The 14,780-nt window shown below is 40.6% G+C and overlaps 2 protein-coding genes and 1 long non-coding RNA gene across 3 annotated transcripts in view; 1 reads left to right on the top strand and 2 right to left on the bottom strand.

The window, feature by feature from the left end:
* LOC147163556 (uncharacterized) overlaps positions 1–6,395 on the bottom strand; it is a 20,216-nt gene extending 13,821 nt beyond the window's left edge. Inside the window, exons 1-2 of the long non-coding RNA XR_015096834.1 lie at positions 6,177–6,395; positions 5,411–5,591 (exon numbers count right to left, since the gene is read on the bottom strand). This is a non-coding gene — a long non-coding RNA (uncharacterized LOC147163556). The remainder of the gene's footprint in view (positions 1–5,410; positions 5,592–6,176) is intronic.
* LOC147163555 (max-interacting protein 1-like) lies at positions 3,215–10,644 on the top strand. The gene is made up of 6 exons (XM_086092539.1): positions 3,215–3,645; positions 4,679–4,784; positions 5,212–5,241; positions 6,252–6,366; positions 8,537–8,708; positions 8,792–10,644. The coding sequence occupies exons 1-6, from the start codon at positions 3,402–3,404 to the stop codon at positions 8,953–8,955; spliced, it is 831 nt and encodes a 276-aa protein (XP_085948665.1). The 5' UTR covers positions 3,215–3,401; the 3' UTR covers positions 8,956–10,644.
* smndc1 (survival motor neuron domain containing 1) lies at positions 7,839–14,780 on the bottom strand. Its single transcript, XM_086092540.1, has 7 exons — positions 14,624–14,780; positions 14,142–14,261; positions 13,463–13,605; positions 12,627–12,791; positions 12,390–12,543; positions 10,743–11,620; positions 7,839–9,058 (listed from the first exon to the last, which is right to left on the bottom strand). The coding sequence occupies exons 2-6, from the start codon at positions 14,259–14,261 to the stop codon at positions 11,483–11,485; spliced, it is 720 nt and encodes a 239-aa protein (XP_085948666.1). The 5' UTR covers positions 14,624–14,780; the 3' UTR covers positions 7,839–9,058; positions 10,743–11,482.

Genomic DNA, 14,780 nt, shown 5'->3' with positions numbered 1-14,780 from the left:
CAACAGTTGGGCTTTTTCTGTCCATGATAGGTAAGCTAGATAGATGAGCTAGATAGACAGACAGCTACAAAGATAAATAGCTAGCTACAAAGATAGCTAGTTAGCTAGCTAGCTACAAAGATAGCTAGCTAGCTAGCTAGATACAAAGATAGCTAGCTAGATACAAAGATAGATAGCTAGATAGATAGATAGGGTTCAGCACGTTTATGATTTGTTACTACGTGTGTGGCATGCGACACCAAATTCATACAGCAGAGTGCAAATTGAATGTTCCCTTGAGGGATTCTAATCAGTATAATAAATAAATGAGATGACCTGGCCCATCTGCCCAATTTAAAAATCAAATGTGATGCTGGAGCACAAATATTCGCCCAACCCCGCTGCCGCTCGAGCGATGCCAAGATAACAGAGGTGAAGTGAGCTGTAATATGCAGATTGGCACTTGCTGCACGGAGGTAGATTACGCTGATGAGCAGTTCGAGCCATAGCATAAATAAACTTTAATAAGGAAAAGGCATTCAACTTGAGTCAACAACCACATATTTTTGCCTCTCAGTCTGCTAGCTTAAAGCTGATGCTAACCTAAGCAATGGATATTGAACACAATGTAGACCGACAATACAAAAAGTACTAATTCATAAACCACCGCTCCTATGAATGGCTATATATAAATCCCACTTGAGTTCTAGGCACTGCCGCAATATGATTGGCTGCTGCGTCCATGTAGAAAAGTAAGTAAGAATCGGTCTTTATACTGCCCCCGATGGCCAAAGCATGTACAAGTGTGACCAAAACTGTGATGTCATTATTGTATGGTTTTATAAAACACAATTTCATAGAGTGCTAGTTTATCCTCAGCATAAATAAGTAAATAAATGTCAATTTTGGGTTATTTGTTATGGAAGAATGGCCTTTCCATTCATTTTTATGAGACGAGTGTGTAGTCACCCAAAGTCAATACCACACACACACATGCGCACAAATTTTGACTTTGCCTCGTGTGCGATAGTCGAGCCGCTGTTGTAATCCTCCAGCTTTTCAGATTACTCCATTTGGGGTCACATTCTACACCCATGCCTGCGACGGGCTGCTTGCAGAGCACACAGACCCGTCCTGGCAGCTGATATAGCCCCCCGCCCCCCTGAACCAACCAGCACCCCCCCACCCTTCAGCGAGGGTGTCACTCTCTCACAGGCGTCCGTTACAGGGCGGGCCACATCTGCAGCAGGCCGGCCATCTGCACCTATTGTCTGCCCGGGACCGCCACGCATGGCTGGCCTCCTAAAGACCCCCAGAGACGAGACGAGACAGACCCCCCCCCCCCCCAACAAAAAACCCTCCTGTCCTTACTCTGCCCCCACGGCTTAAAAAAAAGAAAAGAGAAAAAAGATGACTACTTAATTACCAATAGGCACAACAAGCAAAGCACGTTCAAGGTTAGTCGCTTTGCAATTAGCCGCAAAGGTTAAGGTTCAACGTCCACGCTGGCTTGAGAAGTCGCCAGGGGCGGGGCCAGGGGGGGGTGGATCTGGTGACAATATGCACCAAAATGACTCAAATGCATGACAGCATGCCAAACACACCAAGAGTGAAGAATGATGTGAGTGAGTCAGCAGATCATCGAAATGTCATAATTCAATGTCAACGTGATTTCTTTATAAACACATTTGTGGGAGGAGTTAGGAGATTACGCAATCCTGTAGAATTAACAAATTTGCTAACTATACACACACAAACACACACGAGACCTTGAAACCCTAAATAGTCACCTGCCACTCGGGAGGGTGCTCAATTTGGACAGTTTCACTTAGGGGTGTACTCACTTTTGTTGCCTAGCTATTAATAATGTTGTAATATGACAAGACAGGTTGTTGAAGAGAAAAATAAAAATGTTGTAATGTTAATGGGAATACATTTCATAATTTATAAGATTAAAGAAGCAAATTTACGAGAAGTCACCAACTATATTATTCTTATAAAGTGGCAAAAAAAAAAATTTTGCAAGTAATTTTCTGAATATTCTCATGATTTATTTCTCTTTTAGATGTTTTTTTTCCAAGGAAAATATCACTTAATACTTGTTACGAATTTGTTCCAGTAATATTATGAGCAACAATTTTTTTTCACAACTTTATTCTCATAATAAAATAAAAAGATAATTCTTCTCGCAAAAAAAAAAATACTTTTACGTTTTAATTTCACAACTTTATTCACATAGCATTATGCCTTTTTTCTCACAGCTTTACGATGTTACTGTCACAACAAAACATTATTCTTGTATTGTCTGGTTTTGACTCTACTTGTATAATTTTTCATTACATTTGTCTTACCTTTTTCTGCCAACTTTATAACTATTCTCATAAAATATCACAACTTTTCCCCCCTGCGTCTTTACAGTGAACATAAAAAGTCTACACACCCCTGTTCAAATGCAAGGTTCTTGAGACCAAAGTAACTTCATTGAAAAGATTGTAAATCATTTTGAGAGGGCAGGTAAAAAAATCAACTGAGATAATGTGCTTGCATAAGTGTGCACACCCTCTTCTGAATGTGACTTCACATTCAAACTCATGTTAAATAGACGTCACTGGATATTTGCCAACATTTATACTGCCTGTGATTAATCCCATATACCTTTCAGATGTTCTAGTAGGATTTAACTGAGATTCTTCTAAAAAAAATTATGTGCTGCTATTTGGAATTGTTTTATGCTACACTTATTCAGTGTATATTTTTTTAAAACCCTTTGGAAAATATTTTGTTTCCAAATTGAGTTGCAGAGGTTAGGTCACATACACGGTGGGTAAAGTTTTGAGAGGATTTCTTTTGGTCATCACAAAACCAGGGTTTTTGAACAGGGGTGTGTAGACTTTTTATAACCGCTGTAGTTAGTATGCTAAAGCGATAGCACACTAGTACAAGGACCTTCAACTGGATATACATTAGTGGGCAGGGGGTTACTAGTCAAAAACAGTCTACTCGTGCGCTGATTTGTCTTACTAATAAAAGACAAAAAAAGTGTATTAGTACATGGAGCTTTAAACTGGATATTAAAAAATATAGATTAACCGCTCCAACAGTTTACCATACACCCAACACTTGATGTATTTTGCGATAATAAAATGCAAATGACGCTTTGTTATAAATTCATCCGTCAGCTTCCCCTCCCTTTTTGCAGCATTGATCATGAGGATGTGTTCTGTGGCCCAGTTGACAACGGATGCGGCGTGCACGCGTTCAGTGGGAGGGATTATCCACCAAGTAGGGCAAGTGGCTGAGGCTAAGGACTGCAATTCCATCCAGCCTAAGTCATCCGCTCAGTGCACACACACGGACGACGAGCCAGGGGCCGCTTCTTCGCCCCCCCCCTCCCCGTCAATACAAATAACAGCTCCGCGGAAATGGTGAAGTGCGCGGGACAACAGCAACGACGGCAGCCGGACAGCGAGCGGAAAAAGCCGGAGCTGCTGGTGTCGGAGCGCGGTGCGTTCACGGAACCGCGGGATACGGGAGACGCGACGTCCGACTGCTCGCTGGGCGACGCGTCGGACGCCAAGTGTTCCGCCATGGACGCGTTCATGAAGAACGTGCAAGTGTTGCTGGACGCCGCGCACTACATCGAGAGCGTGGATAAGAACAGCGGAAGTAAGTGGAATACGTGCGACGAGGAGACACGACTGCGTGCGTGCCCCTAAAACGCGCCTCGGTCGGATCCGAGGGCAGACAACAATAGAGGCGACGACGCGCACGACAACACAACACAGGGCCACGGATAACCTTCTTTTTTTTCTTCTTCTTCTTCTTCCCCACGGCACCTGCGTCTTGTGGGGCAGTAATACTAGCACACATTAGAAATAAATCAAAGTGGAAATGGTGCTCGAGAACGAGATAATGCATCGCTCTTGTTTCAATTTGCTGCGTTATTTTTTTATTTTGGATTGTTGTGGCAATCTGGCCCCATTTAAACCGCCAGGCCACGAGAGCTCAAACGCACCAAGTGTACACTTAAACCCTCACGTTAAAACATAATAAATATATATTTTTTATACATGTGAAATACGACACCAATCGTCCCTTCTAATGAATTAACTATGTCGATCCACCTGCTCACCCTACTTTAAAAAAAAAACCCACACACACACACATTCAACACAATCATAACCAAATGCTTAAAAACAAACAAAACAAAAAACGTATTGTTAAGTACTTATGCTCAATTATAAATGTCGGTTATCACTTTCATGGCCAAGCTTCCTTGTAATGTGTTATTCACATGTGTTCCACATGGAACATATTGCAGCCTCCTGATTGGCCTCGCACTCTAGTTCACCACCGCCGCTAAGCCAATCAGATGTGACTTCAATCGTGACGTTGCCGTGATACCGGAAAAAAAATGCATTATGGGATTTGTATGTCTTTACACAGCGGCATATAAAGTAGTAAATGGCGGTTAAAATTGTATGTATTTTTTATTTTTACTGGCTGTGTAATGAATATTGATGGAAATATCCAACATTTGTTTTCCTCTTGCACTCTAACCTTGCTGAGAATTTAGGTCATGACACGCACGCTAATGCTATTAGATAACTACGGAGGTGGATATATGTCAGACTGAGTTATATGAACTTGTAAAGTCTAATTTATTGATGTATTTTTTTTTTTTTTTGAAACTGCACAGAATGTGAGCATGGTTATGCTTCGACGTACCCCGCCAATGATGTGGCGCACCCACAGAAACATCGTAAATTCAACAAGAACAGGAAAATGGACAATATTCACAATAGGTGGGTTCAAGAAACAGTTACAATGATTAACAAATGTTCAATACAGTAAAGGAAAATAAGTTTGCCTCTTTTGTTTAACCTGTTATACAAGTGGTCATGTTATGTATTATGACATCATATTTTTTGTTCTCTTGTCTAAAATTGAAAATGAACCAGAGGGTTATGATGACGTAAAAAAAAATAAAAATAAACCTACACCGAACAAAAATATAAATACACCACTTTTGTTTTTGCTCAAATATCTTTCTCTCAAATATTGTTCACAAACATTTCGTGAGCACCACCTCACAGGGATGGATATTATTGATTTAGTTTCCCTTTTTATTCCCACTTTCAAAATGCATCATGTGTCTTTTTTTCCCTATAATTTATGTAACTATTTAAGTCACCTATTTTCTACATTTTTACATATTTGTCGTCACTGCAGGTCAGCCCACAATGAACTGGAAAAGAATAGGTGAGTAATGAAAGATTAAAGCAATTTTTATGTATGAATTCAGTTGTTTTTCTATCAGGGCGAGATAAAAAATAAAAATAAAAAAATGATTCTAATCTAAATAAATGCCAAATGTAATTATCACTACATCCTTAGCAAGGACATTGTTGCCCATAGCTTTTAAATTCACCTTTGACGAAGCGTAGCCTTTAGCGACGTGTTCACGCTGCCTCGATGAGCGAGTTGACAGTTCCTGGAGGACTTGCAGACATTTCCCCAGTCAGCAAATGTGAAGCATCTGTTTCTAGACAACAAGAAGCACAGCCTCCTCCTCCTCCTCCTCCCTCTGGTGCGGGACGAGGCGACCGTGGCTGCGAGCAGACGACAAATGTCAGGATGCGTTTGTGTCCAAAATTAAACGGCCCGTTAATGTTTGCTAAACAAATTAAGCGTGGGGGTGGGGGGGGGGGGGTGGTGCTTGTTGCTTTGAGGAAAATTACATCACAGATTGACCTATATACAACATTTATTCATTATGTATACTTGGTACTATGTAGTTTGGTACCTGGGCCTTTAGTGGGGGTTTTACATAACTTAATCCACCTCGCGATGACAGGAACCATCAATTTAATAAACTGTATAGAGTTGCAATGTAACATAAAAAAAAAAAAACTTTGAAATAGATCATATTCACAAAAGATGTGAATTATCAACCAAACAAAGGGCAGAGAAATGCTGATTTCATTAAGTTCAAATGTGCCAGTACTACTGATCTTTAATACATTTGGCATAGTAGATTGACATGGCAACACTCACTAAAAATCTAATTGGACAAAAAAAAAAAAAAATCTAAAAATCTTGAAGCGGTGTAGCCAAGACAAACTCAAAACCGCAAGATAGGTATTAATGCCACAATGTTAAAATGTTTTAGTGTTGCATCGAATATTTTTGGTTACCTTATTTAGCCGCATCCGCGAAGGGGAAATTGACTTCCTGCTTTGTGCGTGTTTGCGAATTTCCTCCCGCCGCAGACGAGCGCACCTCCGCCTGTGCTTGGAAAGGTTGAAGTCGCTCATCCCTCTGGGACCGGACTGCAGTCGGCACACCACGCTGGGACTCCTCAACAAGGCCAAAGTGCACATCAAGGTGTGGCGGTACCCTCGTCGTGCTGCACTGTCGTGAAGAGTAAACAGAGTTGGATTGTGTGTTCAATGTTGAGCCACAACATTAGGTACACCAGCGCATTTAATGTGACAAGTTTAACAGGATGTACTGTACACAGCAGAACATGAATCGTTGGAACACAAAAGTGTTCCATGACGCTTGTTGACTTCTGAATGGTTTGCATTCCAAAGCAAACGCTCCCAAAGGAAGTAATGAATGAGTGAATTTTGGACAAATACACGAGTACACAGTAAAAACAAAGAAAAAAAATCTAAGTGTTCAATCGCCATTAAAACAAATTATGTATGAATTATTCCCATTATGTGTTAGCATTAAGCTAATGGGCTAGGAGTACAGTATGAGGTATTCAGACCAAATTTACAGCCCACCACTGACATTTTTATACAACGTCCAACTGCGAGCAAAGTTCCAACTTCAGCCACTTGAGAAATGTATGTCTTGCTTACGCAAGTTTATAATGGCTGCTCACAAAAAGACTTTCCCATGACCTCCTTGTGCACTCTCGTGTTCATGCCGACTGAGTGCATCATCAGCCGGCGCTTGGGATGTTTTAGTGGCCGCGTTCCTGTTTCTATTTATTTTTTTTTGCTTTGCACAATAGTGACGGGACACAAATGGTTGCGCAACATACTGCGCAGCAGATGCCATTAATGTTGAATGTCTACTTTCAAAGGGGATGACAATTGAGTGGGGGTGTTTCGGCACGGTGGTTGGGCATGTTTTGCATTATGGATAATGCGTGTACAGTATGTAGTACCTTCTAAAGTCAACAGTTGACTGTTTGAAGTCCTGCAAATGTGGTTCTTGTGTGCCGCTCTGATGTGGTTTATGGAGCAGGTGCGATCGGCGTGCAGGAAGAGAACAAAAACAAGTTTGATTTCAGATACACGACGTGGCTTGAATAGTGCTACAGTACCAAGGTCGTTTGAGTTAACGATAACTAACGAAAAAACAAAAACTTACATTTAAAACGAAAATGCTTTTTTTTTTTTATGTTTACAAAACGAACTGAAACTAGCTATAATTTTAGTGAAAATTTATTTTGTTTTAGTCTTTGATAATTAATTTAACACATGAGCCTTTGGGGATGATTTTTTAACTCATTTGCTCCCCAAAATGTATAAAAACATTCTATTTTAAAACGTTTTAAGTAAAAAGACATATTTATATGTTGTTTATGCTACAGCATACATTAGGCTTTGATGCAGGCCTGCAGCCTCTGAACTGCAGAGCAATGGTAGTAATTACAAAAAACGACCAGCAGGTGGCAGCAGAGTATAAGAGACCAACCAGGGCCATCTTGAAAACAAGCTGATTTCCCACAGTTCTAAGCGGATTTGTGAATAATGATGAACCTTAGCTATATTATGTTAATTGCTGCAAAATGGAAACTGATGAAAGAGGAGACTCAAATTTTTTTTTTTATATATATATATAGCAATAGAACACAATATTCTCTGGTTGGTGGCCCAGCGGGTGGTGGGTGGTGTCTGGTTGGTGCTGGATTTCACTTTCCTTTCTTTGGTCCTTCCTCTGTTCTCCTGACGGCCTCACGATTCTGGCTGGAAGTGTTCGGTTTAGGTGAACGGTATGGGATTTTTTAATAGGTTTTAGGCGAACTAATGAATGCACATACACACGCACATGCACACCCACATACAAAATAAAAATGTATTTAAAAAAATGATTTATTGAGATTTTGAGGTTACCCGGAATAAAGACGTTTGAAAGCACGTCACACAGAAGTGATGTCATCGAGCAGCAGCGAATAGAAAAACATCTTTAGATGACGTCGCTCCAAGTCGACAAATTTACCTGCTTGACTTTTGGCTCGACTCGCCTGCTTTTTCATTTAACTCAGCCAAAATGCAACGCTGGGCAAAAAAAAAAAGGAACACTTTTTTCATTTTCATTAAATATTGTGCACAATTGATATCATTAAAAAACTATGAAAACTAATAATGAAACTAACTAACACTAAGCATTAAAAAAACCTAATAAAAAAACTAACAGAAACACTAACTAAAAGTAAAATGAAAATTCCAAAACTATAATAACCCTGTACAGTACACACTTGCACCCTCTAGTGGTATGCAAAGGAATGACTGACTCACCTACTTTTCCCTCGAAGAAACTAGAGGAGGCGGACCGGAGGAGTCAGCACCAGCTGGACACTCTTGAACGGGAGCAGAGGTACCTGCAAAGGCAGCTGGCCCAGCTGCAGACGCTCGGCGAAAGGGACCGCGTCCGCATGGACAGCCTCAGCTCCCCCGCGGACTCCGACCGCTCCGAGTCGGACCGAGGTTAGGCTACGTTGGTAACGCAGGTCGTTTCGTTTGCAGTACATCAAAGACAGATTTCATTGTGACTTTGCGTGTGCTCGCAGAGGAGATCGAAGTGGACGTGGAGTGCACCGACTTCTCGCTGGCAGAAATGGACAGCGCGAGCAGCGGCGGGGCCAGCGACCTGGACGACCAGAGCAGCCGGCAGAGCTCGGCCAGCGACGAGGGCTACTCCACCTGCAGCCTCAAAGTGGCCTTCTCCGCTTGAGGTCGGCCGCACTGTGCTCCCCCCCTCCCCCGACACCACGCTGTTTTATGGCTTTAACCAGGGGTGGGGAACCTACGGCACGCGGGTCACAATCCAACTCGGCCTGTCGTTGCAATTTGGAAAAACAAGAGGGGGGGGGGGGAGTGTAAACTGTTAGAAAAAAAGATCAAAACAGCCATCCAATCACAGCAATACAAAAATGATCCCATATATCATGATGTTTTTACCATGAAACATTCACAAGCGTGAAATCAAGTTTGCAGTGATGGAATTGGAAGTGGAAGTGGAAGAAGCAAAGAATCATAATAGTGAGTTACACAATAGAAATCAAGTCAACGTAAACCCCCAATCAAGTTGGCTGCTTTTTCCCCCCCACGCACAAACCTTTATTAAATCAGGCCCGAGGACTCAAAATGGTCCGACAGGAAAAAGGTTCCCCGCCCATGACTTTTAACAATCACCAGCCTACAGTTCCACAAACCCAACATGTCCACCTAAGAACCAGCCTTAAGCTTTAAGCTTGACTCCAACCTAAACCTGAATGTCTGTTGTCCCGTGACCAGCCACAATCAAAAGGAGAAGCATGAAGGGGTTCAAGTCTACCCTTCAACGAATCCAATTGATCCTCTTAAAACCAGCAAAAAAACAAAAAAAAAGGCCAAATACCAGCTTGACGTTTGCTTCTTTTGCATTTTAATTTTAGTTTTTATTAAACGTCACCCTTTTCTGTTGGAGGGCCGCGACGTCTGCATTCCAAAATGTGTTCGTAAACACAAAATTTGCTTTTAGTCGTCGGAGCCACAAGCATCAAATCTTTACACGTTAGTTGTTCTAATTTATTTTGCATAGTATTTATTATTTTTGCTTTATTCAATTGCGCTGCAGCTTGAGTGGTGGAAGAAAGAAAAAAAAACACACGTAGAAAACGACGTGACCTCCCCTTTAAATGCATTTGTGTCAGAACCTGTGATATTTATTTTAAGCCCATTTTAGAAAGTAATAAGCTATCCAGTACTTGTCCGAGCACAAGGTGAAAAAGCAATAATGCATCTATTTATTTTTTCAACATTGCTTTTGTCCGTCCATAAACTAATCCTGTTAATGTCCAACTTGCAAGACTAGTGATTGAAGTACAAAAAAAAAAAAAAGAAATGTAAATGATTTTCAAAAGCTACAGTGCATGCGTGTTGAATGTTGTAACGTGCTTTGGATTGACAAAGCTTAAAAAAAAAAAAAAATTATGTCTGTAGCATGAACAACTTTTTTCCCCCCCGTTTACATTCAAAATGGACCGTTTTGTCACTCCATCAAACCAAATCATCAACTGCCGTTACCGCAACAATGACGACCATCTCTCTCCATTTTATTCCCTGCTAGTGAATCCATCAGCACCAAATTGTGTCTTAATGTGAGTGTATGACTCTTGCACAAGTCCCTGCTCACCCAACCCACACAACGTGTTTGGGGAAATGTATAAAATGCACTATAAAAAGAAGAATTGTGTTTTTTTTGGGGGGGGAAAGCACAGCCCAAATGTTTTCTAGTGCTTGATTAGGGGTTTAATGTAATTATTATTATTTTTTTTTGCAAAACATGCTGCTGGTGCCCTGCTGATACTTTGTTACGGTTCCTGACGACGCTCCCTGGAATCCTAATAAATCTCTTCCACCAAAATTGTGTTTAACTTAACACAGTTGTCTGTACCGTTTATTTGTAGCATTAATTGAACTGTTTAGCCCAACATAATTGCTTAGCATGAAATATCTAAAAGTGGAGAGACTACTTACCATTTGATGACAGGTGTTATGAGACGAAGCGTTTTGTAGGTTTCACTGCAATTCACAGAAATATGTTTATTAATTTATGTTGACATTTGTATTGGCCATAGTGTTCGTTTATCACAGACTGGTTAGCCCATCAGATGCTCACTGACCTGAAGTCCGGCTTGATTTGCTGACAGTCTCATTGACGGCGGTTTAAACTCTGCAAAGTTGTTTTTCCCCAATGATAAGAAGGCAGTCATTTATAAAACTCAACAAATGGATGTTTATTTGACTTTTATAAATTACAGAACTCAAAAGGGGAAAAAACAAAGCTAAATCAGATTTTATCAGCACGGTTATTGGTGTTCTTACTCCAAATGGGAAAAAAAAAGAAAACAAAACAGCCTGACACTTTCACACCAATTCTCAGAAGGATTTGAGCTTGACCCACAGCACGGTGTGTATTTGGCCTGCGTGTGGAATTAGGGCACAAGCAGCTAACTTCCCGTTTGTATATAACAGGTGACCCAATTACAACGCAGGGTGGCTTCCTGTCTAATTTGGACATCTTTTCTTCGACCTGCACAATATTAAGAAAAGAAAAAACGCATCAATGCTTCAATTCAATTGTGTGCAAGTGATTCCACCTTCTTTTTTTTTTCCCGGTCGTGTGCAGAACACAAAATGGACAACATTGTCAACACTGTAACATTCAGTATACAACATTGGGGGTGGTGGGTGAGTATTTACAGGAGACGTGGGGGTCACTGCGGCATCAGATGCCTGACGTTATATTTGGATGTGTCGTTGTACTGCGTCATGGGCTTGTCGGCGATGCCGCACGTGCCCACCCCCACTTTGCCGTTGACGCTTTCTGGAGATGCAAATATGCTTCGCTTTACCTGAGGAAACAAATACAATCGCCGTTGGTAAATTATATACTGTACACACAACAACAAAAAGAGGAACATTTTAACACCAAATAAATAGTACATAAAATTTTGAAAAAAATTAGAGGCCACACCTCCAATTATATCAATTATATTTAAATATGCATCATTTTAATTGTTAATTTGATGAGAGAGAAAAAATCTATATTTAAATACAGTATTATCTCAAACGGCATTTGTACATAAATAAAAGTTTTACCCGTTATTAAAAAATATATATCGTGAAAAACAATTTTGCTTGAATTATGGATCATTATTATTATTATTAGTAGTATAATTCATAACAAAAATATCCACAATTCTAGCAAAACATTTGTAAAAAATAAATACATGCCTTACTATATACTTCAAATTTTACAATTTTATTTACAAATGTAAACGGGCTGTCCTTTTACCCTTAATTTTTTTTAAGTGGAAATTTGCTCAATTTCTATTTTTTTTTTTTGCCCCCACAAATCGGTACCATTGGTCAGTCCCCAGGTGCATCTATTATTTTACAAATACAACATAAAAAAAATATCCTATAAAATAGTTTTGGAGATGCGATTCTTCCACCCGATGTCAATTTGTATAAATAAGTGTCATTTTAATTATGCACTATTATTTGACAAACATTAGACACAACTATATATTAAATCATACTTCAAAAATTGATGCAAATAAAAAATTGTATATAAAAAAAGACTGTTGCCCTCTATCTCTCCATTTATCTATCATTTACCTGTCCTTTCTTGTTCTTTGAGTAAGCTTTGTTGTTGAACTGTTGCCACTTGGACTTTTGGTCCTCTCGCTCCTGCTCCAGTTCCTTCATCCTCAACACCTTTTTCTGGGCTTTCTTCTTTTTGTATTCTCGCTGCTCAGCTATCTGCTCCTTTCTACACTCGCAAAGAACAAAGACGGCATCAAGCAGCCGCTGCCACGTCGAACACAGTAACGCAGGTCACGTTTTTGACCGCACTTTGATTTGTTCCTGGACAAGCCGAGGTCGTCTTCGAGGCGCCTGCGGTCCTCCACCGCTTTCAGGTTCTGCAGGGGGATGACTTCGGCGTTGCCGTAGCCGGTGAAGGTGACGGCGGCCGTGCTGTTCTCGTGGTCTATCTCCTCGATCTCGGCCTCATACACCCTGTAAAAGAGCCACGTCTGTAAGCAGGTGAGTACGGTTCACAGGTGGGCCACGATCACAAGTGACGACCGATTCTTCGACACATACTTTTCAGACTACTCTATTGACTCAAAAGAGTGACAGCTGATTTACTTAATGACAGAGTAGCAGGTGTTTAGCCAGTGGAAGGAATTGGCACGTTTAAAATGGCAAAACAAATCAACAGTTAATGCAAATACTATATGTGCATTGTTTGTTTCAAATACTACCTGTAGTGCCCACTCAGGATTTTTTTAAAAATGCAGGTGCATCAACAAATTACAATCTTGTAGAAAGTGGAAACTGTCATTTATTTCAATTCAATCCACACCTAATTTCAACATTACAAATCATTTTAATTGGGTTTTATGTAACATCCAAATTTCTTGAGTTGAGGAATTTGTTTTTTAGCAGTAAGATTTAATTATCCCAAATTATATATTAAAAAAAAGGAAATGCAATCAGGAAATATTGCACTTTGAATGTAGTGAATGGAACTTTCGGTAGTTCCACATTTTGAATTAAACTACAAAATTAAAGGATGTTTTCCACCAAATTCTAACTGATTTTGATGCACCAATATGCAAAAGGCACATGTAAAACCAAAGAAAACTTGACACAGGCTTGTTTCTGGTGGCACAGGCGACACTCACTGTCCGTCCTGACTCCACACGGACAAACACTTGTCGCCCACTTTCCAGATGTGCCTGATGGGTGCCGGCGCGGAGCCATTGACACTGGGGGTGGCTTCGGCGGGCTGCGAGGCCAAGAGGTCCTTGGTCAAGTCGATGACTTCCTGAAGGAGAAATCATAATTGAGCATCGGGTCAGGTGTTAAACCCCAATTCTGGATTATAAAAACAATCATGTATAAAGTTAACTCCAACTATATCACAAATAATTCTCCAAGCTATATTGTATAGTTTTTTGTGATTATTTTATAGGTTTTTAACAGAGGAAATTTTTAATTCAAATATTAGTACCTTCAGTGTAATACATTTAATATGTAGTAGTCATATGCTCTGTTCGCATGTGTTGTGCACCGTGTGTTAAAGCAGCAGTTTAAGGTTCACATTTACTACAACATAAGGTCATTTCCTTTTGTTAAGATGAAATTTTTGATGGCTTGGTTGAACATTTTGGTAGTTAAATATACAATAGTAACTTCACTCAACTTAGTCATCGTAACATAGTATAGGAGTATAACTAGAGTTTAAATGATTAATGTAGTCATGAATATACACTTTGAGAGGGGCTAGGCTAGTCTTTGTCCTGTGACTCCTGTCCACACGGCAAAGCAAAGGTTCACTTACACACAGACATAGACACCAACCTGTAAGTCTTTCTGCAGCTTGAGGAGATCCTCATTTTCTTGGTCGGTGGACAAGGCGACCTCAACCTGCTGTAGCTGAGCTTTGTAGCTGCCGAGCTGCTTCACCAAGTCCTCCGACATCTGCGGAACCAGCACACCACATTCACCCGCTGTGCGTCAAGTTGCGTCAACTAGCTGCGTTCGTTAGCACACAGTACGGGGGCCGGAAAAGATAGCATTGACGAGCGATTCGACGTGGTGGTTTCAGTTCGCATAAACACAGAGACTACGCGAGGGGCTGAAACTAAAAATAAATGTTAGCTACGACGTCACAGTGCGATTAAAAAGATGCTTGTATCTGTCAGCTTCGGCCTTCGTTAGCCGACGTTTAACCAACGCGCTGGATGCTAATGCTAACGATTTAGCGGGTCGACAGAAACGGCAGAAAAATAATAAATATTGGTTATAATTCTACACACGCCGTAGTCCAAAACTAAACTTACCTCTGTATGGTTGCGTCTGAAATGTAAATTACGTAAGCATTCAACTCTCACGGCTTCAATAAGGCAAAAATGCAACCGCTGTGGAGAACAATAATAATAATGGACGTCGGTCGTACGAGCCTGTCGATTGAAATCTCGCGATAACACCGCAAATCTC

This window comes from Leptonotus elevatus, chromosome 13, assembly GCF_054856555.1.
Source record: "Leptonotus elevatus isolate MCC_2025b chromosome 13, RoL_Lele_1.0, whole genome shotgun sequence".
NCBI classification, from domain to species: domain Eukaryota; kingdom Metazoa; phylum Chordata; class Actinopteri; order Syngnathiformes; family Syngnathidae; genus Leptonotus; species Leptonotus elevatus.
The sequence above is the reverse complement of the archived record's forward strand: the minus strand, read 5'-3'. Positions and strand labels throughout refer to the sequence as shown.

Bases quoted from the DNA above. Each gene is read 5' to 3' on its own strand.
- smndc1 (XM_086092540.1), bottom strand. From the start codon at position 14,261: ATGTCGGAGGACTTGGTGAAGCAGCTCGGCAGCTACAAAGCTCAGCTA. The intron at 13,606-14,141 runs GTTGGTGTCTAT...TTTCTCCTTCAG, and splicing joins AGCTGCAGAAAGACTTACAG to GAAGTCATCGACTTGACCAA. The intron at 11,621-12,389 runs GTAAATGATAGA...TTGTTTCCTCAG, and splicing joins CAAAGAACAAGAAAGGACAG to GTAAAGCGAAGCATATTTGC.
- LOC147163555 (XM_086092539.1), top strand. From the start codon at position 3,402: ATGGTGAAGTGCGCGGGACAACAGCAACGACGGCAGCCGGACAGCGAG. The intron at 3,646-4,678 runs GTAAGTGGAATA...GAAACTGCACAG, and splicing joins CGTGGATAAGAACAGCGGAA to AATGTGAGCATGGTTATGCT. The intron at 5,242-6,251 runs GTGAGTAATGAA...CTCCCGCCGCAG, and splicing joins AATGAACTGGAAAAGAATAG to ACGAGCGCACCTCCGCCTGT.